General features: G+C 38.7%; 2 protein-coding genes across 6 annotated transcripts in view; one reads left to right on the top strand and one right to left on the bottom strand.

The window, feature by feature from the left end:
* The window catches only part of tln2b (talin 2b), a 132,106-nt gene extending 120,381 nt beyond the window's left edge, over window positions 1–11,725 (bottom strand). The window contains exon 1 of one of the 5 annotated variants that reach the window (XM_057329222.1): window positions 11,630–11,725. Coding sequence is in view for 2 of the 5 variants with exons in the window: in XM_057329225.1 (XP_057185208.1) it covers window positions 10,983–11,034 (52 nt within the window). In the remaining 3 variants the exon portion in view is untranslated. Of the gene's footprint in view, window positions 1–4,788; window positions 4,908–10,844; window positions 10,949–10,982; window positions 11,162–11,629 lie in introns of those variants that run through there. The other 4 variants (XM_057329225.1, XM_057329221.1, XM_057329224.1 and 1 more) reach the window with 4 other exon arrangements.
* A 3,748-nt stretch (window positions 11,726–15,473) lies between these two features.
* c2cd4a (C2 calcium dependent domain containing 4A) lies at window positions 15,474–17,243 on the top strand. The gene is made up of 2 exons (XM_057329226.1): window positions 15,474–15,616; window positions 15,722–17,243. The coding sequence occupies exon 2, from the start codon at window positions 15,753–15,755 to the stop codon at window positions 17,118–17,120; it is 1,368 nt and encodes a 455-aa protein (XP_057185209.1). The 5' UTR covers window positions 15,474–15,616; window positions 15,722–15,752; the 3' UTR covers window positions 17,121–17,243.
* The last annotated feature ends 9,609 nt before the right edge of the window (window positions 17,244–26,852 follow it).

Genomic DNA, 26,852 nt, shown 5'->3' with positions numbered 1-26,852 from the left:
AACCTTAAAACAGTAGTGCACACATGCAAAGCAAAGAGCACTCGATGTGGAGTGAGCAACAGAAAGCGAGGTTACTGCTGTTGTTGCGGAGTCAGCAACCTGTCACGGAAGAGCTCAGGCGAGCACAACACTATTCCCAGCAGTAAACACGGACTAGCCATGACATCTTCACTAGACAATGACAACGTCATCAATCAGGCAGGCGATAATAACTATATTGCTATTTTCTCAACGAGACCTTTTAAATGCGCTTACCGGCGCCAAGACGGAATTCTTCTCACTGCATCCTTCCATACAAAAAACGCTGAATAGTACCTTCAACCATTTTACAGAATAATGCTGCAGCAACAGCGGCCATTCAGGAGAAATATCGGCTTCGGATCGATTTATTGTGCTGTCTTGGCTTCGTTCTGAATGAACTGTGCAGGAAGCAATCTCTTAAGCAATCTTGTCATTAACTTGCAGTTGCAGAGGGGTCGGCATGGCAAGCACTCTGATTGGTGGGGCAATCCCATCAAGCCTGGCCCCGGGAGAGCCCCATGCTAATTCTCTTAATGGACTGGAGTCATGATGACACTGCCAAAAGTACAGTGGGTACTCGCTGGAGAGAACAGAAGGAGCTGGGGGATGCTGCTACGGAGAGGATGTGGCATGTGCTCTTTTTGAGCCAGTGTGGTATTTTGAGACTACAAGCGGCAACAAATGGAACTGCAAAAAAAAACATTTAGTGAAGCTAAAGGTTGTTGCCTGTGCAAAACAAAACAGTGGTGCTTGGGGTGTTGTAGGTAGTTGCCAGGACGTTGCTCTGATGTTACTGGGAGGGTTCAGGAAGGTTGCTAAAACGTTTCGTATTAGACGGCAAAGCTCAATACTCATCAAGATATGCAAAACTATTCAATGTTCACCGCAACCAAGACAAGATTTGGTTGACAATGAGTCTAACATGTTAAAACGGATGCTAAAGGTTTCTCCTTTTCCTGTGAAGTTCACTTCCTACAGAAACAGCAGCCTGGGGGGATCTACCGTATCTCAAGATCTTTCACAGAAAATTAATGAAAAGACAATAAAGCCCTCTACCAGAGTCTCCTCAAAACATAAGCAATCTAAAAAGCCATGCTCTCAGCATCCATCATTACCAACCCAAGAGCGTGAATCTTTATCTAGGGTTTACAACCAGTACGTGACCACCGACCCCTGGGCTAAGGTCACAAAGGCGGTACAAAGTATCGACCCCTAGTAGGGCTGCTCGATTATGACAAAAATCACAATCACGATTATTTTGGCCAATATTGAGATCCCGATTATTTAACATGATTACTTACTAAGTTTTAAAACAACATAGAAAAATAAAAAAAAACTTGGCTTTTAAACTGTGAATTCAACTGAAAAATAAATGTAAAGAAATAGCACAGCTGAACAACTGTAAAGGAAGGGGGTGCGCTGTGGATTTATACCACAAGAAAAGAGATGATCCTTGCAAAATGGAATGTGGCACAATAATCGTTTTACATCGATTATTTTGTTTTTGTAATCGTTGAAAGCCAAAATTGACGATTACAATTATTTTCTATTAATTGCACAGCCCTAACCCCTAGGTCAAAATATTTTACAGGGGCCAATATTTGTAATTGCTGTCTTTCTCTAGGGAACAACAAGGTCAGAAGTAAATGGTATGACTGCTTGATTCAGTATAATTCTATACAATCACCTCAGTGTTCATATGAACATACTGCAAAATAACTCCATAATAAATCCAAAAACTAAAATAAACTGGCTTCCATTCTAATATTAGTTTACTATGCAAAATACAAACAAATGTAAGGAAAAAGAAAAACATTAAATTTTTCAACTGTAGGTACAGTATGTGCTGTGTACACTGAAAAAAGTGAGACTTTGGATCAAAATTACGTCAACTTGTTACAAGCAATTTCATTAGTTTTTCTCAAATTATATTTATCAAAATTCAAACCAAAATTTATACATTTCAACAAACCACCATTATTGTGATCAGTGTTTGCTTTAGTTGGGCTCTTGACTCTTATATTTTAATGAGAAGTCAGGGCTCTAGACTGCGACTAAATGGTCGCATTTTGTGACTATTTTTCCTGCCAGTGCCACAAGTTTTTCTTAATGGTCTCACTGGTGCCACTGCCAAACTGATCAATATATAATTTTTGCGTATTATAAATTTAATGCGCGGAAATGTTATATTATAATACGTTTGTTGAGGCAATGAAAACTAATATCCATTAGGATCAAGTGATTGGTGACTGTAATCATTGTGTGTTTATTGAAATAATTGCTCAGGAGTGTGTTATTAATGTGTGAATATTGTGTGCTTCATGCTGCAATGCATGCTGGGTAACATCATAGTACAAAACTCATTCATGACTCCCAGCATGCATTGCAGTTGATCTGTTTATCTGAATTAGTTTGATGATTGTCACCATTGTTGAGGTTTGTATGATGACTGTTGATGTCTAAGTGTGCCAAGACAGTGCTTCCCATAGGATTTTGACAGACTTGTGGCGCTGGTGACGTCACAAACGAATTAGCATATTTGTGACGTAATCACGTCGTGTTAGTGTTAGCACTTTTTTTGACAAGAAAAAGTTGACAAAAGCACTTTTTTAGTAAAAAAAAGCTTGCAGCGTTTGGTTACAAATAGCAGCCGAACGCCATGACTTCGTGCAGGAAGGCAGCCCAGAGAAACATAGCGTAACGGAAGTCTATTTCAATTATAAACAGAGAGCGTCTTTGCAATAACTAATCACATATTTAAACACAACAATACTAATTTCTCAATAGAAATGCAATCAAAAGTTGTTGAAAGTGAAAATTAAACCTACATTTATACAAAACTATCCTCCAACAGACGTTTCGGCCGCCATTTAATTTTTTCGAGCTTGAGCCTTCTCGACCAATCACCTTCCTCGCATGTTGTTATGGAAACACCAGGTCTCTGTCATTGCTTAGTTGTGAAAAAGGAGCTTGACATAGGGCGTTTTTTTCAGAAAAGTTGAACTTTTGTATTTGTAAATGTATTGTATGGGACACGCTGCAAGACATTTGTCTGTTTATTTTATCACAGTATCTTTGCATTTAAGAACCAGGACATTCAAATCAGTCATAAAAGATCAAATTCCACATTATTTAATTTCACTTCTCATCTTTATCAAAGCTTGATAGACATCACAAAAACTTAACTTTAAAGCATCTCTTCTTTTCTTATTAATGCACAAGTGTTCTTATTGAAACACGATTGTAAACACTTAAAGAGAAAAGAGATTTAATTTGTTCAAAGTCAGGGATCAAAAGCCTAACTAAAGCAAACACTGATCACAATAGTGGTGGTTTGTTGAAATGTATACATTTTGATTTGAACCAAGCCATAAATATAATTTGAGAAAAACTTATAAAATTGCTTGTAACAAGTTGACCTAATTTTTTAAGTTTTCCAAAGTCTCACTTTTTTCAGTGTATGAATCCTTGAAAGCAATACTAAATAATAAAACAACACCCCCGAACCCCCATGGAATGACTCCGACTGTGATGAAAAGCGAGGGGAAATGAGTGTAGAGCTGGAAAATGTGAATGAGAGGGACAGAATTATTCCAACAATGAGACCAACAGAACCACACCCCCTACCTCCCAGTGCTGTACGCTCTTGCTGAGCTTAGGTTCATCTGGAAAAACATACTGGGAAAGGAGGTCAAAACGAGCTGAGGTGTGGTCCTTCAATGAATGTATCAGCACCCGTGGGAAAGTGTGGGCAGAGTTTGTCATCTTGACTGTGATGAGAGTTGGCATGCCACCGCAGCTAATGGTTTTACAGTAGGGCACTGTAAATACGCTGATGTACTCTCCTATTATTTATTCAGAATGCTTGATCTGCACACGATGCACAAATACAACACTAGGAAAAGTCCATTTTTAACGAGTCCTGTACGATTAAGATCACCTCAGATCAGATACATTGCTTTGGGGGAGTTATGAAAAGAAGCATTTCTGTGAATTTTTAAATGCAATACAATGCAGTAAACGAAGAATATTTATCTTCTCAGTGTACAACGGCAAATGAAAACACACAGTGAATGCAAGAACATGCATCCTTAAAGGGGTAGTTAGTCCTTTCGTCATTTACTCTCGCTCTCATGTCATTTCAAAACTGACTTACTTTCTTCTGTACAACACAAAAGAAGATAACTAAACAATTGTCAGTAAAATTTGTTACACCAACAGTGCTTTAATGAAGAAACAAACAGAGGGTTTAGCATGCTAACGTGCAACACCATCATGCCCATCCAAAATAAATACACCCCTGCCATTGTCCACCATACCATACACTACAAATCTCTAGAGAACCACAGCTGACAATATCACCCTCCACACCCAAGTTCTTTAGAACTTTAGAGGAGCTCACCCAGAGAAAGAACCGCTCACACAGACAAGCCCAATTAACTCTCCTCTATTCAGCCCAAATAGCCTCATTGGGAACAAAAGATACAGCACACACTACCCTTCTCTTTTTTATCTACTGACCAGTGAATAAAAGAGCTATTTTAACCATTGAAGAGGTCGTCTAGACTGATGCCTGCAATTAAAGCACTGAAGGAGTTGATAAATTATATAAAATCAGTCTTTAAAGACCAAAATGTATCAGCCAACATTGGCTTATTTGCATTAGTTAACTGCGCCCCAACTGGCCGATTAACATTATTTACGGAAAGCATATTAATAAATAAAGCACATATTCTGTTTGCAAATCTTTTCGTAAGCATTACTTACAAAGTTTTTATATTCAGCCATGTTGAATGTTGTGTACATCTTATTTAACCTATGCTGGGAAGAACTGACCCAGGTTAACAGTCGGATGAAGAACCCATAGGTTTATCCGCCGCTCAACTTTGGTTCTTCGCTGTGGAAAACAAGCGTTCACGCTCAAGTTTTCATGCTTAATTCAGGACAAAACACCATGCCGATTCTCTTCTGACAACAAGCCGTGAACCTTTTTGTCTTCTGGTCCATCGGCTAAACATTTCCTCAGGGATTCCATCCAGACGTGTTATTCTTGGAGATGAAACAACGGCAACTGCAAAAAGAAGGAAACCGCTTTCAAATGTTTTTTATTGAAGGAAAGGAAGAGCTTGTCTGGTTAAAACAAAACAGCTTATCATTTATAGCTATTAGAGCTACTGAATCTTGTTTACAACGCAACATTGAACAGATGAAAATTCTGTCATCATTTCTCACCCTGTTGTCATTTAAAAACCGGTATGACTTTATTTCACCTGAAGAACACAAAAGAAGATATTTTGAAGAATGTTGGTAACCAGCAACCATTCACTTGCATTGGTTTTGTGTCCATACAATAGAAGTGAATGGGTGCTGGTGCTGTTCGGTTACCAACTTTTTTCATAATATATTTTTTTGTTCTTCGAATGAAAGAAAGACAAAACGATGACAGAATTTTCATTTTTGGGCCAACTATCCCTTTAAACTGGTTGACTATCAACCTCCTCAATTACACTGACCTGAAGAGATACTTCTTATATTGTGTTCACACTCGCATTCCTCGCTCTTTATTTATTTACTAAAAGTTAGTTATTTTCACGTGAGTGACGCGAGCTGACAAATATATTCAACTTGTGCAGAAGACGAGGTCATTCACGACAATCGCGACGCCGGATTCGCATCATTCACATCGCCTGACCCGAGTTAGCATCTATTCGCGTCTTTGCATTGTCTTTGTATGTAATTTACTTGCGCAAATCGCTCATTTCGCGTTTGGTGTGAACCCCCCATTATTCTCTCACTAACTCACTGTCTGTTGTATTATGGACATAAAACAATACAGATACAAAATATATAAAAAAAAACATTTGGCCAGCTTAGTCAAATAATTTAGGTTAAATTCAATAATGCTTTGGAATTCCAAAGGACAAAGATGTCTTAATATAGACGAATACATTAAATCACAAGAAACCAAAACATACAGTATGAATTCAAACTAAATTTATAATAAACCAAGCAAATCAACTACAACGGCATCTTCCACGGCCTATTTAGATACAAACTAATTACCCAGAATCAATTCCAAAACTGGAGTAAATCAATTTGATTCAATTAGTCTAATGAACCATCTGCAATAAACATTACGTTCAAGAGATTCAAATGGCAGTCACACAAAATCTAGCCCTACAGATAAGGTTTCAAAATGTTCAATTTGGCTGCCAGTTCAGTCGTCTGTCTACCACCAGTATATTCCCAAAGTGCCACAGAAAATCCAGCTCTAATGGAATACTTAAAAGGAATCCTGTTATTCTCTAAACTATTGAGGGGTACAAAGGCTTTTCAAAGGACAGACCACCCAAAAATGACACTTATGTCAATTAAAGACAAACAGAATTATATAGAATGTCAAGGATGTTTTTATCTACACAATGAAATGTATACAGACCAATTGCCGACAAGCTCTAAATAACCAAAACATCATAAAACTTATCAAGGAGTTTAACTGTAGAGATCTTGAGCTAATCCCACTCAAGCATTTGACATAACTTTAAGATTTGACATCATTAGCACCTCACAAATGTCTAAGCACTCAAGTACATGCCTATTTAAGAGTATTAGCATAGGCTTAAAATGGACCCAACATGAAAACAATGACCTCTCGCCTTTTTAACAACTTAATTTTTAGAAGACATCCTTGCACTAACAGGACGGCTAATAACCCAAGTCATAATGACCACGCATAATCTAAAGCCATTTTCATAATGGCCTCCCTAACAGCAGGCTTGTGATCCAGCTAAGTTAATGCACAAAAAAAAAACATTCAGCAGGCGTGATTTTAATTACACCCTCTCTGAGAAAATACATGTACAATGAGAGGTAAGCTGATATGACTTACATTAATTACCCAATCATATTACCCCCAACTTGCTTTGGAGGCGTCTAGATATAGTTGCTTTCTTCTACAGGTTTTTATAGCGTCTTGAAAGTGCCTTCAGAGTGCCTCAGTTGATCGATACATTATTGATGGAGCATCGCTAAATTCGTTAGTGAGATTACGAGAGGCTTGAAGTTCGCATTCAGGCAACACATCACAGCGTTCCAATTCATTTTGAGCATTGAGGTCTATTTTGAGTCAATTAATTGAACCATCACTAAAATTCGGAAACCTCCCTGTTGCTGAAGTGCCCATAATGAAAAGCATGAGGTCACCAGCAGGAAGGAATATATTTGCCAAAAAAACAAACACAGCTGCTCGGAGATCGCATTTCTCCATAGCCGACAGTATAAGAAACTTCATCAATCATGATGCTGGTGGTCAAGGTCTGAAGTTAAAGGAACAGTTCACCCAAAAATCTAAATTCAGTTGTTATTTATTCACCCTCATGTGGTTCAAAACCTGTTTGTGACTGTTTCTTCTGTGGTACACAAAAGACGATATTTTGAAAAATGAATGGTTTTGTGTGGAAGTCAATGGGGGCCAATGTTGTTTGGTTACCAATGATCTTCAAAACATATTTTGTGCGCTGCAGAAGAAAAGTCATACAGGTTTGAAATAACATGAGGGTGAGTAAATGATGACATTTTTATTTTTGGATGAACTCGGTCTCTTTAACCCTCACCAAGCTCCAAATGTCATGACCATTAATGGTGTCCTATATGATTCTATACAAATCTATATGGGTTTGAGTCAAAGCCTTCCAAGATATCCTCAAAGAACAATCAATAACTTCTGCTCACAGTTTCTTTCTATTTCCATGGTGTTTTGCCCGTTTTGTCCTTTGCTTGTACATTGTGTCATCATTAGTGTCGCAGATTTTATCAGATGCAGTTGGCAGGCAAAATGCTGCATCCCAGATTGCAACATTTATTAAGAGTAGAGCTAATTATATCCACACATATGGGATATATAGCCAGAGAGCAGGTGTTAGCTATTCTCTTTACTGATGAATTTTTAAGAATGTAAGTTTTTTTTTTTTTTAATGAATAACGAGACAGTGCAAGTTCAAAAAGCATGACCACCTGTGATGTCAAGTAGGTCCGTGCACATGCACGCACATAAGCAACTGAATATTTGTCTTGATCTTGTATTGTGATTAATATTAATTCTTATTATTCATGTTGTAATCAATGTATGTTATTAGTTAATTTCAGTAGCCGTAATCATATTCTCAATTATTTTTTATAATTTTTGCATTCAAGTGCTTCACAAAGCACATTTTGAAAACCCAAAGCAAGAACTGACAGATCCATGTTCTAGATACACAATCACACATTCAGTGCAGCCTAAATATCAGCAAACATCTGAGTTTGATCAGAACACAGTTTACGCTGACAAAGGTTCAGCAAGAAGCCGTTCATAATCAATACACATAATGAGCAATGACCTTTACCATCAAGCATCGTTTCTATTAGTTTTGCATTTTAATTCTTACTGTGCACTTTCATCGACAAAACAGTTCCTTTGTTTCAGGTTGAGTGAAGTCAGAATAGGACTTTTCTCCAAGCATACATTATTGACCACATGCAAGGATGCACCCAGATTAAACAACATGCAAACTTCAAAGTTCAACTCTTCAAAGGGGAGGAGTCGCTCATTTAAAGACTAATATTTATCTGATCATTTTAAGATATTTGGCGTAAATGCACTAGGTTGTCATCAAAATTTAACTATAACTCCGAAAAGTTTTTATGGTGCGTCTAAATGACGGTACACTGACACACAACGGGCACAATTGGACAGTAGCATTGTCAGGCAATCATAGTAAATCATGCATCTCCTTAAGAATAATAATCGCTTTTATGTCCTCATGAGTATCCTCAGGACCGGTGCATAACTGCACATAACGACTAAAAATCCTTGTTTCCTGTCAAACAGTGGTGCTAATTTCCTTTTCCTTGCAGTCGTGACCATGACAGGACCTACAGTGTAGAAACATTCCAAAACAGCCTCAAAAACTGCATTCACACATTAATACAGGTCAACTCATGTCTGTTCCCTTTTTATTTCACAACTAGAGCTGGAAGTACTAAGGGAGTGATTGATTTAGGATGTTAGTAGATTATTAAAACTAGGCCAAAGTGCATATTATGTGTGTCACAGTCATACGGCATGCACCATCCCATCTCACGTAACATAATGTGCACGACAGAGATGATAAATAAGGGAAATGCACTTTCTGTCAGTCAGATTGTATTTAAACTTCATTGATCACACAAACTTATTAAAGGTAGAGCTATCGATCTGCACTATTGTGTTTTGCCAAGTAGGACAAGGTCCTTGTTGGTCCTAGAACAACATTGCAGGTTTGGTCCGGCGTTGGAGCTTAAAAAGCAACAGTGTTTATTGCATTCTGACTTATTTACAATGTTAAACGTGCGGTCTTCTCATGCTTGACATGGTCAACTTATCAAAAAACGAGTTGGAGGTATGATGTAGTATTTCTGTGCACGATACACTTCCCCAGCGTTCGTATAGGTTTCGGAAAGTTTTCGAACATGAAAATCAGTTTTGTAACAACTTTTCTTAGTCCGTTATTGGGCAATTCTCGGCAAGGAGAAAGAAATAGCCCACCCACGCATCAACCGACGAGGGAGACCCACTTACCATAAAGATTGGCTGCGCTGTGTCAAGATTGGCTGCGCTGTGGGCCTGCAGCTGCAGCTCGTTACTCTTGCGATAGTGAGAGGTGCGTGTTTGTTCACGGCATTTTAGTGATGGATGTTATATAAACGGTGGATATAAGGCTGGATTTGGAGATCGTTTGAAACTGATAGATGGCGCAGTCCCAGCGCTAAAAGATGCCGGACATGAACCACACGCGGTAAGTGAAACTGAGTCAAGTGTCTGTGTTTTGTTGGCAATGGGTGCGCCCACGTGCTTTAGTTCCGCTCCCCCGCAGGCGTCGTATGTGTTCGGAAATAATCGTACAGCTGTATCTGTCTTTCATAAATGTGATCAAACTAAAGACTCTACGGATAGTTGAAGGGTGCGATACTATTCTGTAAGACTCAAGATTAACATGAGATATGCAGAAACTGTATGAGTTATGGTCAATTTAATTGACATTTTATCAACGCAGTTAAGGTTGGGGACAGGAATATATTCTCCTGCTATTGTTCCCAGACCAAAACAACACATGATGCTGGGGGGACGCATCTTGAGGAAAAGCAATGTGGATCTGTTCACCAAAAAATAAAGGAAGATAAAATAAAGCAGTTATGCATGTAATGTATTGCATTTTATTCACAGCTTTCATTTTATGTTGAATATGCGGTTATATATTGATACCAGGCACGCTGTCATGCCTTTAAAATACAGCACAGATTTCCAAGGGGTGTGGCGCTACACACAAGGGTTTCTTCAAAGAGCATACTGTACATCCATATCACTTCCATATATTTGATTAATCCACGTCTGCTTATCCAAGACAAAAATCCATTTGCAGGTAAATGCAAACGCCAGTGTGGTGACTATATAGTCTAAATAATTACGTCGCTCACAACTAGATGTTCACTTGTGCATGCAACTCTAAAGAAAAAAGGAGTAAATCATGTTTTAGGGACTAATGCATATGGGTGATTCGTCTTAGATCTGCTGTCCAGTTTTTTTCCTGGAGAAATGACTAATCTTGGCACAATGTCACTATTATTATGAAGATAAATGTAATTTAAAATGATGCTGCGATCAAGTGAGTATCGGAGACTCGAATGACAGCTTAATATAACGAAACCAGGTGTAATTGATTTACAATTTGCCAAAGGTGATATATTCCTGATACAAATTACAGCTAAACATTTAATTGCTTATAAATAAATCAGATTGTATCTACCTTTTTCTTCTCAAGGCGTATTCACCATTCCTCTCAAAACTGAACGTAAGGCAATGGTTTAAAGGCTACATCTGGAGTTCACGAACATGCCGATAAAAAGATGCAGCGCGATTTAAAGATGTGGGTTATCGTACATACCATCAAAATATGGCGGCGTCAGATTTCGCCCTTCTGAAACGACCCCTCGCATGGGCTACAGAGCATCTAAGTCATTTGCAAACAGCTTGCGTTGACACTATGTAGGCTATGTGAATAGGCAATATCATTTCCTTCCATCCATCCAACATTGTGGAAAGGGAGGATACGCGACCCCGTTTCTCATATTCCTCGATGTCAAAGGCAATGTGGGACCTCATGCATCCTAAAATTGGTGTGACTTGCCAGCACTAACGTTACAACCAGAAAACTGTCATGCAACTCTCATTTTCACAGAATGGCCAAACCCGTCCTTGTGACATTTACAGAAAAATCAACAGGCAAAACGAGACACGTTACGATTCTTATTAAGCTTTAAACGGGACGCGCGGTCAATCCACTTATGCTTGATAAGAAATAAAACACCGGTTTAAAATGCAATGACAGATAGCGGAATGCACACAGCACGCCGCACGAGATCCAACACCGCCCATTCATTCGACTCCATCAAAACACGTCCACCATAAATCAACAATGAAGCGCTCTGAACTCCTCACGAAAGAGGAAGCGCGCATGCGACACCGTCGTTAAGTAGTTTTGAAAACGAGTCATTTGCAAATAAGAAGCAAAAAATAAACGTGAAATCCTACCTGAAAGGCAGCACGCGCTCTCGTGCAGCGCGAGAGATGAGTTGATTTACAGGCAGAGCGAGCTGAGGTCCCGCCTCTGGTACATGAAGCCCCGCCCATCTTGTTACTATGGTCCCCCGTTGAGGCGATAGTATGTTGAGGTGAGTGAATTGTTTTGAAGTGCGACCTTTAAACGGTTCGTTTTGTGATTGTTACCCGCACAGTTGTTAAACTAAAGCGTAAATGTTTGTGTTTGTTGGGAAAACTTGGCTCGGTTGGGTCAAATTGTGTTCCAACTGTTAAATGTGCACATAACCACGAAATGACTTGTTCTGTCGGTATCGGTTACCAAAGACAGGCCATAGCCAAATATTTGTCAATATTTCTGGTTGAAACACCTGTCTATCACTATTTAAATACCACGGTACCTACTTTAGCATAAGTAACGTTACCACGTGTGGCAATGTAGTGTTATTTAAATATGCATAAACAGCTAATGCATACGCCCTCATACGTCACATCTGATTGGTGTTTTTACAATTCAAGAGGTCAAAAGAGACAGTTTTGGCCTTTCGAAGAGATTCTCCGGTTACTTTTGTTAGTGAGAACCGTCATCAAACATTTATAGGCTGGTCGATCTCACAAACGTCTGTCTGCAGTCTGCACGAGATGATGTGACCTTTCACAGTGCCTGGGACACAATGCAGTGTTAATTGATGACTTCTGTTGAAGCGTATGGTCAGACATACTGTACTGTACTGTACTGTAAGCACTTATTTAGGTTGTGTTCTATACAGTTACAGTATTCAGCATGCGTGTGTGCAGACTGTAGCTCATTAGAGACCATGACTGTAACTGATAGTGTTGTAGTGGTGGAACTTGTGGAACTGCTGCTTGTGTGCGTGATGAATATGCAAGCACAGCTAATGAGGCTAATGGAGCAGAAAACGAGGTGTATTATTAGAGGTTATGTGCTGTCAAACACACAAAACCAAAGAATTCAAAGGTGTTTGTGTAGTGCTTGCAGATGGACCACAGGGAAACAAACGAAACTCATTTTTACATCACTGTGTATCCGAAGCCATACGTGCATGCATTTCCTTCACATACATGTATCCACAATTGGGACAAGATGCGACAGGTGAGCATGCTGTCAGGGTAAAAAGGGTTTTAAAATGCAAGGTTACCATGTTGTTTTTATACATTTGTTTAATATACTGTGTATAATATGTGCCAGGTGTATCAGCAATCATATTTATTTGACATCCGAATTATTACAGTTCTACATGTTTTGTTTATTTCCTTATTAAAAAAGTGAATCTCTCCACCCAGTCCATCGATATAATAGTTCATATGTTTTATTTGAATGCTGTATTTGGTTTACTGTTTTTCAGGAATGAGCTAAACACCCCAGACTCATGAATTGGAAAATATAGGCTTATAATTAATATATTTATAATATTTATGCATTTGGCAGACGCTTTTATCCAAAGCGACTTACATTGCATTATACTACACATTCTTTTTTTGTTTCATTTCTGAGAATGTGCAATCCCTGGGATCTAACCCATGACCTTGGCATTGCCATGCTCTAACCACTGAACTACAGGAAAGCTAGATAAATCGACTAATAGAAATATAAATAAAGGAGCACTATCTTCATTGACCTGCTAGACTCAAACGTAAAGCTTTAACCATCATAACTGAGAGAATGCTGTCCTCTAGTGGTCTCATTGAAAACTACAGGGCTTAATCCATGTCAGTTGTGTGTAAACATCATAAATATGGTTAAAGGCCCTTTAATCCTTTAATGGGTGATTGATTGTCTTTGAGGTAATAGTGTGGAACAGTTCTCACTGAGGTATTTCAAGGTCATATTTAGAGGTGACTGACCTTAAAACACATGATATTCATTACATGCCGGACCCTGACATATATTGAAACCAGATGCTACTTGCAGCAAATGGTCAATTGCATTTGATAAAGGAAAAAACAGGATTTGCAAGTGAGTGATGCTTTCTTAAAAGTTTTTTGATGTATTTTTAATAAAAGATGCATATAATGCAAGCATTATGTTAAACACCCATTATATTCTATACTTTTTTTGCCAGATTATTTCTGCATTTGATCTGATATGTATTTTAGTGTTCATAAATTGTATATAAAAAACAAAGTTAAGGTTTTATGAACAATTCTGTCCAAGTTAATGGTGTGTTAAATCAAGTTTATTTCTACGGCGCTTTTTACAGTGTGCATTGTTGAAACAAACAGACAATAAATAAAGATTTATTAAAACTAATAATCAAGAAAAAATATACTGTGCATCTGCTAGTGATCATGTCATTATGGCATGATGTCAAGTTTGTCCCAAATTTTATATATTTACGTTCTTTAATTTCTTTTTTAAATGTTCATTTAAAAGGCAAAAGTCAAGAAATATGTAGATTAGAACTTTTTAAACTTCATTTCAACACAAGCTTTTCTTTTTTTACATGAAAGCACTCCTGCGGCATATCACACAAACCTATTTATAAGGCAATTATCTTCCTGTACAGCTGTCCGTAATATCTAAATGACTTCTAAGTGCTATTTAAAAACTTTTATCCACACTAAAACCCTTGTTTACATCATGCTTATCTAATCTTAGTGTAACCTTTTGCTGCTGATAAAGAACTTAACTATAACCCAATATAACCAAAACATTTCTTCAAATCCATCAAAAAGGCATCAGCTTTATTCTGCCGTCACTGCATCTGGCCACTTCTCTAAGGTTACTGCATTACCACCCCATGCACTTTGACCATGAGCTAACAGTCAACAAAGACATCAATCCTCTAGGGATGATGTCATAGACAGCTCAGGGTTGAGACTGATATATCATCTATGATGAGATGCACAGCCTCAATGTGTATATACCACTTTACAGAATCACCCTATCTAAATAATATTTAGGAAATATACTATTAAGATAATACGCGATACGGAATTAGAAAAGATCCAAAACAAATTTTGTGAAGCTGCTATTTCTATTACCACAAGAGGGCAGACCTAATATATCTTCGACACTGGTGGAAAAGCACAGGTCAACATTGTCCTTTAACTTTTCTTGTATTCTTACGTACTTGTGTAAAAAATATTATTATGGTTATTATTAATGTATAAAAAAATAGTAGCACATGCTTCAACATGTATAGAGCTCCACCTGCAGGTTTGAAATCCCCCTATTCTTTTTGCCATTTCATGTTTTCTTTCCCTATAAAAACATTTTTTAAATGGACAAAGATTCACTATAAACAAAAGTTTGTCTTTCAATAAACAACTGTGATGATATATTAAAGTTTTATAGAACATAACCAAGAACACCTATGATGAACAGACATTTGTAGACTTTTGTATATTTGCTTCCAAACTGTATTGTATTTGGATTAGCTGACCCAGATACGTCAAACATACAAAATAATGCCCCTTTCATCTTTATTTTAATGTTGAAACAACTTGCAAATCACTAACATCATTCTCAGTTTTCCTTTAATGAAGACTAATCTAACATCACAGTAACAGTACATAGTACTGTACACACACAGTACAGTAATTGAAAACCAAACACATACACATGCCTTTTATTTTATCAGCAAAATGTGTTGCATTACAATACAGTTTTCTTATCGGTCTGGCCTTTACTTTTTCCACTGTTGGATTAAAAGTGTTGTGGTTTGTGAGTTTCTGTAGGAACGGTTACCCTTTGAATGTAGGACAACCCTCTTTTGTCACAGATGGGTGTGTTCAACTAGCCTGTCTCTCCGCCTACATGGAGAGTATAAAAGGCCAAGAGCCCTTCACAAGTCTCACAAAGTAGAAGCTGATCTATGAGAAAAAGCTTGAGCTGGCTGGTAAGAGATTCTAAGCCATCATTTGAAGACTTTTTAATGCAGCGTAAAGGACGTTCACACAAGACTGTCTGAACATACAAACATCTCTATCCATTCACTGGAGAACACAGAATATAAGGTAAGCACCATGCAAAAATGTATATTTTGACCTAAACTTTGAATTTTACCTTCCTCTTGGACTAAGAAAACCGGGCAACTTATAATTGCAAACTTTTTTTTGCAGAGTTTGTATCTTGTCTCCAAACTGAATTCCCATGTGGGTGGTAGAGAAAATCCGAGTGTCGGTGGAAAGGACCAACCTGCCACTTCCAATATCGGAATACAGCTTCAAAATTGGAGACATAATGTTCGGAGACAAGTCTTCCATCGACAAGGCCAAAAGAATCTTGATGTGTCCCAACATCATTACTCCAGACACTATCCCAGAGTTCTGCATTCCCCCTACGATCTCAACTTCGCTTGAGGGCAAGAGCGCAGAACAGGGGAGGCCGGCTCCATGTATCCGGGTGTCTCCGTGTGAGAAGGGCAGTCCGAAGCGAGAGGTTGCACGAGAGATTCCTAACAATCATATAATTCAGGTGGAAAGTGTGGACGATGGGCCGTTCGACAATGGCTGCAGTGATGAGGAGAACACCAATGCTGATCCTCAAAGCCAGGCGGCTCTTTCTCTGCCCCATCTGGCCAAAGCTCAAACTTGCTATGGCTTTTGTACATTGCTGGAAAGTCCCCACACCAGGAGAAAGGAGTCCCTCTTCCACAACGATCCCAATTCCAATGGAATCCCCCTGGTTTTTCCCAGGAGTAGATCAAGCACTTACTCCAAATCTTCCCTGTCCAGTACCGTCCTGTCCTCTTCCACATCCCCTTCGTCTTTTAGCCTGAACACTTTAACGTCCAGACTTTCTCCGAAAGGCTTCACCCTGCACCGACAGGGAACCCTGGACAGTGACACTACCTCCTCTGCTGAATCTTCTCCGTTCAGTTCTCCTCTGCTGAACAGATCCCCACCTAAACCTTCTCTCCTCAAAGCGCTCAGCCATGAGAAACTACTCTACTGTAACCTCCGAAAAGCCGCAATGTCCAGAAACAACTCCCTCTCAACGGATGAGGGCAGTTCAACGGACACCAGCCCCAACATCATGAGAAGAGCATCCGAAGGCCTTGTAGAACCTCTCCCCTGTGGTTTCGGCTTGGCACCTCCTGCTATCTTCCCCATGGACTTGGTTCTGCACCGGGAAAGAGTTATGAAGGAGAATTTGGTTCCAGTAGGGAGGGATGGAACCTTGCGACTGTCGGCAGAGTACTGTCCCGAGAACCAAAGACTGCGCGTGCGGCTTATAAGCACTGAAGGCCTGTACGCCTTGTCTGTGGATCCCAAGAGCATTAACTGCAGCGTGAGCTTATCTCTTATGCCTGGAAAAATTCAGAAACAGAGAAGCACGGTCATCAGGAAGAGTCGCAATCCGATCTTCAACGAGGACTTTTTCTTTGATGGTATAACGGAGGACGATCTGTGCCAGAGGTCACTCCGATTCAAAGTGGTTAACAAGATGTCCACCATGAAAAGAGACTATATTTTGGGAAACTGTGATCTTCCGCTTACTAGCATAGTTACCTTATAAATCAGAATGTGTTTTATAATTTATTATGAGTGCATGTATATTTGTACAGTGTAATAAATAAGATGTTATTTTTTCAAAAATGTGTTTATTTGCCAAAGATTTGTTTTGTATTAAAATGCTTAAAACTAAACCTGTTTATGGTCTTTTCTTCTTAGAAGGAATATTTTCAGGTATTCTTTTAAACAAATAATAATCTATTCATAATGAGAACAGCTCAGACAAAAGCATGGGGGTTCTAAAAATGTCCTCATTTCAGTATTTGTCTCCATGTTTTTCTAGTCTCATCAAGAGCAGATTAGATTAGATTCAACTTTATTGTCATTACACATGTACAAGTACAAGGCAACGAAATGTGACTTCTGCATTTAACCCATCCAGAGAGTAGTGAACACACGCACAGCAAGTGGTGAACACACGTACCCCCGGAGCAGTGGGCGGCTATCACTGCAGCGCCAGGGGAGCAAGTAGGGGTAAGGTGCCTTGATCAAGGGCACCTCAGTTGTTACCCGCCGGCCCTGGGAATCAAACCGGCAACCTTCTGGTCACAAGTCCGACTCTCTAACCATTAGGCCACAACTGCCCTCTTATACTCTTATACACAACATGCTTTTTTCAATAAAGCATATAGGCCTACACATATTTTACCATACAGAATGCAAGGATTATTTAAATAAGGCTATAAAACGCATCAAACATTTGCTTTTGTAGAAGACAAAAATATACCTGCATCCATCAACTGATGCTGCTCTATTAAAAAACACCCTGGGCAATGCATACAATAAATTACACACCAGAGTTCACAACCAACGTGTCGTCTTTTATGTCTCTGAGCAGTCATTTACTTTAAAGAGCGCTTTGAGACGTCAGTAATTTCTCAGTGGCGGGGCTTAATATTTACTGATCCTTCTTTAGAGGAGCTAAACAATAACAAGCCTTTCTTCAGCACGGATTGCAAAAGAGTCACCTTCTCTTATTTCCTCTAAGCCTGTTGTTTCCTGCTGACCTTTAAGGGATCATAAATGCCCGGGGTAATTTGAGACGTAGATCGGCTATTCCTATTAAACCACATTTTTCTCTTGCTCTCTTTTATTTGAAATAGGCATATTAAGTAGGCCTATGCTGCCAACTAATGTATGCAGACATTTAAAGGGATAATGTTTTAAAAGATGAAAATTCTCTCATCATTCCTTCCCCCTCATGTTATTTAAAACCTGAATATGACTCTTTCTTCTGTGGATCACAAAATAAGATATTTTGAGAAATTTCTCAGTGGTTTTGTGTCCATACAATGGAAGTCAATGGGGTCAATGTTGTTTGGTTACCAATATTCTTCAAAGTATCTTCTTTTGTGTTCTGCAGAAGAAAGTCATACAGGTTTAAAATGACATTAGGGCAGGTGAAATATGAAAAGCTGGCCACAGATCAAGATAAAAAAGGGGTTTTCTGAGAATAATGCTGTGGGAATCAGCCTTTGTGTGCATGTTAAGGGAACTAATACAAACCTCCTGTGAGTGTGTGTGTGTGTGTGTGTGTGTGTGTGTGTGTGGGAAGGGTAAACCCTACGGTATGGGGACATTTTACAAGCTTATAAATCATACAGAATTAACTTTTTTGAAAATCTAAAAGAGCAGACGGTTTTGTGTGGTTGTTAGGGTTAGGGAATATGATATACAGTTTGTACAGTATAAAAACCATTGTGTCTATGGAATGTCCCCATAAAACATGGAAACCCAACATGTGTGTGTGTGTGTGTGTGTGTGTGCGTGCGTGCGTGCGTGCGTGCGTGCGTGTGTGTGTGTGTGAGCGTGTGTGTGTATTTGTGAGCGAGTGCGTGTGTGCGTGTGTCATGTTTGCTCTCAAAATGACCAAGCGCACTGATGATGTTGAATTACCCTCACTATGTAAAGTGGCAGTCACACAGGCCCTCATTTATCAAACGATCGTACGCCAGAAAACTGCGTACGTTTGCTTCCACGCAAAACTCGCCATTTATCAATATGGACGTGAGCGGTTATTAACTATAAGATCAAATCTCACGACAGGTCTTGGCTCGTGTACGCAAGTTGTGAGATAAGGTGAAGGTCAGTGTACGCTTTACCCTTTTGATAACTGAAAATTAATAATATTTTTTTCGTTTAGTGTATCAAATGTAAAAATAGATTCCAAAGCGATTTATAAAGCAGGCTTATTTTCTTTTCTAGCTTAATTATATGAACATTTAATTGTTTGAAATTACAAGGTTAACAGGTGCTTTGGTGTAAAAAACGGATGAGATTTAGGCTAGCCTAGACTGTATAAAATTATTTTTTGAGTTTGTAAATAAAGCTAGCATTACTCGAGTATGTTTTACAAGCAAGTTGTATTTTGTCTTTCTACTTTAAAATGTCGCGTTTAATTCAATGTGTTACTTGAGGTTCCTTTGTAATTATTTGTGCTCTAATACATAAGTAAATTTAAATGAAAATGCCAAGTAATATTTACTTGGTGTTTTGTCATTAAATTAAGCGATGTATAAAACTGATGAACGCAAGTAAATTATACTCCACACAGCCATATAATAGCTGCGCGTGCGCACTTCGGACATTACAACTGGCGCGAAGAGCCTGAGGAAAGCTTGCGCATCGAAACATTTTTTTCAGTGCCTGAGGGGATTAAACTATGGTAAGTCATTAAATGTTTTCTTTTTAATTCATGTAGTAACGTTTGCAGCATAGTGCAGCGTTAATAAACTTTATTTTCGCTGGTTTGTTTGAGTTTGAGTTCTTGTTATTGAGTCTCGGTATTGCTAACATTTCTGGACAACGTTTGCAAACGCGGTTGTTTTTTATTATGCACATGGATAATAGAATTAACGTGATGCTAAGTTAAGCTATTAATATGTTGACAGTGTTCAGTTTGCTAAACGTAGTGTCAAGTCTCGTATGTCTAACATTACGTAACTTAGACAAATAACTTAACCATGTAATGCATATTCATAAAGTTAAATCAAGTTTATGCTCCGTATATATAACCAATATGATATTGATAAACTTGCAGTAGCCTACTGTGTTAACTTACCCTTAGCTAACTCTGCCTTAGCTAGCTCTCAACTGGCGTTGTTGTTACAGATAGAATGGTGGATCTTGAACTAATTTGTTCTAACGTTTAAAAATTGGTATAACGTTAGCCTATGTTCAATGCATTAAGGTCAATAAGTTCATTTGAATTATTAATGACAAATAATCTAATTGTGGCATTAACATCCATGTTCATCTGTTCCACAGGTATTGGACTCACCATTCTCACCAATAAAACATTTTTAACTGATGCCAGAGGAAATGTGAAGGTGGTTTAATGGATCTGAATTGATTTATTTGATTACCTTTTTTATTTGTTTCTCTGTTTTTTAAATAAGCTGTTAAATATTTGAATTCAAACACTGAATAAAAGTATTTTTGTGAAATACCTGTCAGCGTTTTTGGTCTTCAGATACATTTTACTTAACACATATTAATACCTCATATGATTTCAAGTAATATTTACAAAAAACAAACAAGTAAAGACTACTGAGGAAAAGATAACTAGGACTCTTGTTAAGAAATATTAAGTATATTTAGAAGCATTACTTAAATAAAATTTACAAAACAAAGGATGAGTAAAATTTACTTGACCCCGTACTTGGGAATTTCTAGTAAAAACTACTTATACATGGGTTTAGCATTTACTTGGACAGTTCTGATCAATTTACTAACATTTCCTGAGTGGAAAACCTCGCCTAGCTTTTTTCAAGTAAACTTCACTCCAAATTTTTTTCAGTGTACTTCTAAGATAATTTACAAGAATTAAAATACACAATTAAAATTAAAACATAAAAAACTACAATAATCAATATAATTAGGCCTGTAAGCAATGGTTAAGTACCTAATGTAAAAAGCTTTTTTGTTTGACAAATAGGCATTCTAATGAAAACAGACAACATGCATGCTTTAATGTTTTTTTATTTGTGCAATGTTAATTTGTACTTGGGTGTTTGTGAAAGACGCCCACTGGGTCACAGCTCGAGGTTGCCTGGCGTTGTGTGGCAGGATCCAGGCAGGTTTTTGGGGGCTGAAGACCGCTGGTTCTTGCCTCCGACAGATCTGAAAGAGAGAAAAATAAATGAAGCAAACATAAAACTGCGTGTGCTTGATTTAAGCAGCCTGAAATGCAAGATTAGCAGCATTAGATTTTAAACCCTTATCCTCTTTAGAAACATATCTGTATCCTCCGCCACAGACAATATTTTCTTCACCTAAATGAAGATTATTGTAAAAACATTTACATATAAACATTATACTATAATTGAGCCGCAAAAATTATCAGTAATTTATTTCTACATTCGTTTTTACATTAACACATGTTTTACATGAATGTAGGCTAACTCAAACAAAACTCTTCAAGACTGAAGTCAGATTATAGTTTTGTTTAAATGCACAATACAACCAAAGTAATTTAAATTCAGTGTAAAAATAATTGTGAAAGAATAATCATTTGCAGTGATATTTATAAAACAAATACAAACCTGAGCTGGAGTTCGGTTCACTACACCAACGCTGTTGACCGCAGCAGTGATGTCTTTCCAAACTGATTTTTACTTCCTTTGATTCCGCTTTTTCTAAACCAGAAAAGTTCCTCTTTTTGGCCGGATTACGTTTCCCCATGTCGCAAAATCAAGGGGCGAGGCCCTGAATTTACAAGGGCGTGATATGTAAATTACGATCGATTTCAGCCGCCGCATTTATCAAGGTACGATTATACGTACAACGGAATTGGCCTCATACGAAAGTTTAATGAATCACACGTGAGCGTTGTCGTAAACAGATTTTTAAGCTCGGATGTACGCTGGTTTCTACGTTCGTTTGATAAATGAGGGCCATAAAGTGCTAGTTTTGATCGTGGCAGACTGAGAAGGGCTATCATCTATCGTTTCTAGATACTAGATACATAAAATCAGCCAGGCACATAAAGTAGCCTGTTTTAAACATATCAAATAGATCATATTATTGGAAAATGCTAAAAGCGCTTTGACCACATAACAGCCTGAACACATGGATTTGCCATGTGCTTCAACAACAGTACTGTCACGTTTATGCATGTGTGTATAGCAGTAATACTTGAAAACAAAACAGCCTGCCCTAGGTTATTGTGCTCTTATGCACAACACAAATATTCAGACACAGAGATTTTAGTGGGAATGAATGAAAACCCTCTTAACATATACATAAAGAGCATGCATATCAATAACCATCAGTATATTCATAAAACGTGTGACAGATGGCCATTGGCTGACTGTTTTCCTCATTTAATTCAATCTGATCTAATATAGATCATGGCTTATAAGTAAGGCATCAATTGTACTGCAATGACACCTCAAATTAAAATACTTTTTAAGTGAAGGTGTGACATTACTTTACTCTTAGCAAACAGTTTTGTATCTGGTCCCTGAAAACAAACTTAAAATGGAAGGGTTACCAAATCATAATTCTGTAGATTTTTTTACTACCACCTAGCAATTACCTAGAGCACTCAGTGACTGCATAGCAATGTCCTAAAGAACACTCATTTGCCTGAAGAACAGCATAACAACACCCTAGCAACCAACTATAACTTTGTACAGGCATGCATCAAAACTTTTCACAAAACTTTAAAATATAGTCAGGTGCTTAATAATTCACAGTATTATAATTATCGTATAGAAATATCACAATGTCAGTAATCATGTTTTTTTATGATAAATAATAAGTCAGAAATTAGTAACATTACATGAATGTTTTTATTTTGTTACTGAACAAACTAAGAGTTATTATTCAGATATTTATGAGTTATTACTCATAATACTAAACTTTACCTCTGCACAGAATATATTAAATGCTCACTTCTTTCTCCTTCTTCCAGCAGGTATTATATGTAAAAGTTGTTAAAACTTTGTAACTTTGTATAGAAATATTCCAACACAATCCTTACCGCAATTTGTAACAATTTTACAATGTGGCTTTTGGAATTTGCACAATCGCATTCATACATATTCGCTTAATAGGAATAGGTGTTATAATCCCACTATTTCAGCACAGTTCAATTGCCCAATAGGACGTTTCCCACGCCTTATGCATGACAGGGTGAGCAGTCAAGAATAGAGGAAATGAGGTTTCACTGGGTTTGTTGGGTAGGCATCCTCTGTGTTTGGGGGATCTATGATTAAAGAAATACATAGCATATTTATACTTATATAGAGACATCTAATGAGTTGTGTGTCCGATCTCACTTTCATCACATCCATTATCCTGGGTGAAAGATGCCTTTTGGTGAGGTGCTGCTGATAATGCCCTTTGTATGGTTCCCAACAATGCGACACATTGTCAGTTGTGCACCTCAGCCTCATTGGGTGTTTCGGCCCTTTATCACAAGACACCCTCAGCCAAGGGAGGCCCACCGCAGGTTGATCAGACCTGGGTGTGTGTCGCATTGTTACACCGTCATCTGGTAGCTCATGCTGTGTCCATCCGCCTCAACCACAGCCAGTGGCTTCTTCTTTCCGCACCACTGGCCAGTTCTTGATTATCCTCCACTGGACCTGTCCTCTGAACCCCACTTCCTGTGTCAATTAGCTCATCCAGATTAGTGGCTGCAGCCTCAACAACGCTTGCTTTGCTGGTAGCTCGGTGGCATCACACCTCAATGCAACCATACGCGCCAACCCGTTGGCTAAGGCTGTTCTAGCCCCACTGGCAGCGTTAATGCATGCTCAGTGCCCCCGGTTCCGTATGGCATACCATTACAACACCATTTTACTACGTGGTCATTTGGCATCCGTTTCAACCACAGCCAGTGGCTGCTTCTCTCAGCAACAGTGGCAAGTTCGTTGACTACCGTCCATTGGGCCAGTCCTCTGATCCACACTTCCTTAAGCAGCCTTGAAATGGAATTGGAAACAAAGCCCCTGCAGCTCACTTCCACCGAGAACACTTTAGCTGTCCATTCCCGATCTTCAGCCTCCAGTGCCAAGTTGGCATACCGGAGATTCTTTCTTTCAAATGCTTCGTTAATGGCCTCTTCCCAAGGTACAGTCAACTCAACTTTGATGACTGTCCTACTGGAGCTGGACCACAGAACCATATCTGGCCGATGATTGGTCGCTGGTCATTTCCAAGGATAAAGTAAGTCTGTGGTTTCAATCAACTCGCATTTCCCAATCCCTGGCTATATTCCACAGACCTGAATCTGGGGATAAGGGCTTGGCCCGCTTTTTCTGCCCCTCCCGAATAAAGGGTTGCCTTTTTAGCAAGTTAGCCTGGGTGTTTTGGGGGATGGCATTTGCTGCCACTCTCTTGGTCTCTACTGCTGCAGCCAGCACTTTAGTACTTGATTGTTGTGCCATGTGTATATCCCGTCCAAACCAAACATGCAGATTTGTTGGTGAGGGCAGCACATCATATGTAGCTCTTATGATAAAACTTAGCCTGTTACACACTCCACAGCTCACTCCAAGTGATTTTGTGCCATTCAATGCCTTCCCACATCATCCAGCGGCCTTGCTGGGCTTGAGAGACCGCTCTGGCGCATCTACTTGCTTCCTCTTGAAGCCGAACCTCCTCCACCACCAGGTGACGCTGTTCCTTTGGTGTCGCTGTATGCCATGTGGTGTGGTTGATCTCAAACCAAGTCCCCCTCTGCCATATTGAACTTGTCCCACAGTGTCCCTTTGTCTGAGGGCTGCCTTCGCATCTGCTACCGCTGTTACTGGATTCCATTTACTCCCTGTCGCTACTGTTGGAGAAGCACCTCTTACACAGGGATCACAGGATTCTTTGAGCGTCATAGCCAGCCTTGTTTTGGTGCATTGATAGTCCTCCGCAAGGCTTGAAATGGGAAGAGAGAGAGCTCCCTTACCGTACAGCCCTATGTTGCTAAGACATCTTGGTAGCCCAAGCCATTTCCTCACTTGTGTCCTCACCAATATCTCCAGGTTCTTGGCATGAGACACCGTGAGCTCATACATTGAAATTGGCCACATCAGGCATGGCAACAAGCCAAATTGGAAGCACCAGAGTTTCAGCTTCCCAGGAAGAGCTGTATTATTGATTTTCTTAAGTCCACTGACTGTCTCTTGCCTGAGTTGTTCCACCTGTTCGGCATCTTTAAGGTCTGCGGTGCTTAAGGTCCAAGGCTTTTGATGGGCATGTATCAGTGATGGTAAGGATTAGGAGTGGAGCTTTAGTATTGTTTTTTTCTACTTTTTTTGTATGATTCACATGGTTCAAATTCATATGAATTGGTCACCTCTTAAATATTCTCATATTATAGCTTCACTAAAATAAATCACTTGATCGTTTTTGTCGCTGTTAAAGCGTCTTGAAAATGCCTAAATATTAATGCAAACAATGTAATATTTTGGTTGATATGTGAAAATACATACCAAATACATTAAAAGCAGAACAGATTTGCTATAATTTGTTTGCTTACATCAAACTTTCTTGATCATCTAAATATGCTCATGAATCATAACAGACTACTTTTTGCTGCAGAAAGTCCTCTATAGACACATGTAGTTACACTAGATTCACAGTATTCCAGAAAGTCCAGTAGTACTCTGGAGAAGTAAGAGAGCACATGGTTGCTAAGCAACTCCTTTCAGCATGGTTAGGCCCAATGTCTTGCCACGTCGAGCTCTGCACAGTTAGGACTGTCAACAATAACCACTGTTATTTGTTTGGCTTTCTAGATGAATTAACTGTTCTATTCTGTCCCCACTAGAAAAAGCATTTTCATTAGTGTTTAGCATTATTTTTTATTACATACATCAAATTGAATTAAGGGTTTGAATTATAAGCAGCCAGCCTGGCTGGGTACATTTGCTTTGGCATCAATCAAAGTAAATTTAATTACCGAACCCTTCATTCTACGTAATTTTTTGTTTCAAACTATATGACCAGTCGGACCACATTATTTGCTTAATATGTCTGTTAAATGTGCCTCTACATTTGATGCTTGTTGCATTTAGTTTATTTAATACGGTCTGTTTGGTACTTTAACTTCGCTAAGAGGCCCAATGTTTCAAGCAGTGTATTCAGGATGACAGTAAGCTTGTTTTTAACAAAAGCAGACAGGACCATAAAGCAGATTTTGTGGAGTGACTCCACTGCTTTCAGCAGTGCTGATGTGTCACTAAGAACATCCGTTGCTATTTTGAGTTAGTGATATCTGTGGTTAAATATTAAGCAGAAAGCTCTTAACCTGGATTAGCAGATAGGGATTATGAATAAAAACCGAGAAACGTGCCACCAAATTGCAAACTAAGAGGGTCATTCTGCAAAATTGGTGCCATTTGTATTCATACTGTATGTCATGCCAACTTTTACTGTGTGTAAATATAAAAGACTTTTATCTTTAAAGTTACGATCTATTTAAATACATTTTTAAAAGAGATCTCTTAAATGTCAGCCTAGTTAGAATGATTTTCTAAGTAAATGGTTATTTCAAGAGTAACTATTACAATGTCCTTAAAATTACATTTCATGTGGTGTGCGATGTTGCTGTGTGTGAATGTAAGCAGTCTGCCAAGTTGTAAAGCCGAAAGTGACAAAGTTATTAGCTTGGGAAAAAAGGAGTCGACTCTGAATCACGCAAATGAGTCGTCTGTAGTTCTAATTTCAGTTCCGGGTCAGATTTGCTTCACTGCGTGTAATGCCCGCCTATACGTTCCAGACCAATCACAGC

Source organism: Triplophysa rosa, linkage group LG3 (assembly GCF_024868665.1).
Source record: "Triplophysa rosa linkage group LG3, Trosa_1v2, whole genome shotgun sequence".
Lineage (NCBI taxonomy): Eukaryota > Metazoa > Chordata > Actinopteri > Cypriniformes > Nemacheilidae > Triplophysa > Triplophysa rosa.
Note: the sequence above shows the minus strand (reverse complement) of the source record. Positions and strands in the feature narration are given on the sequence as shown.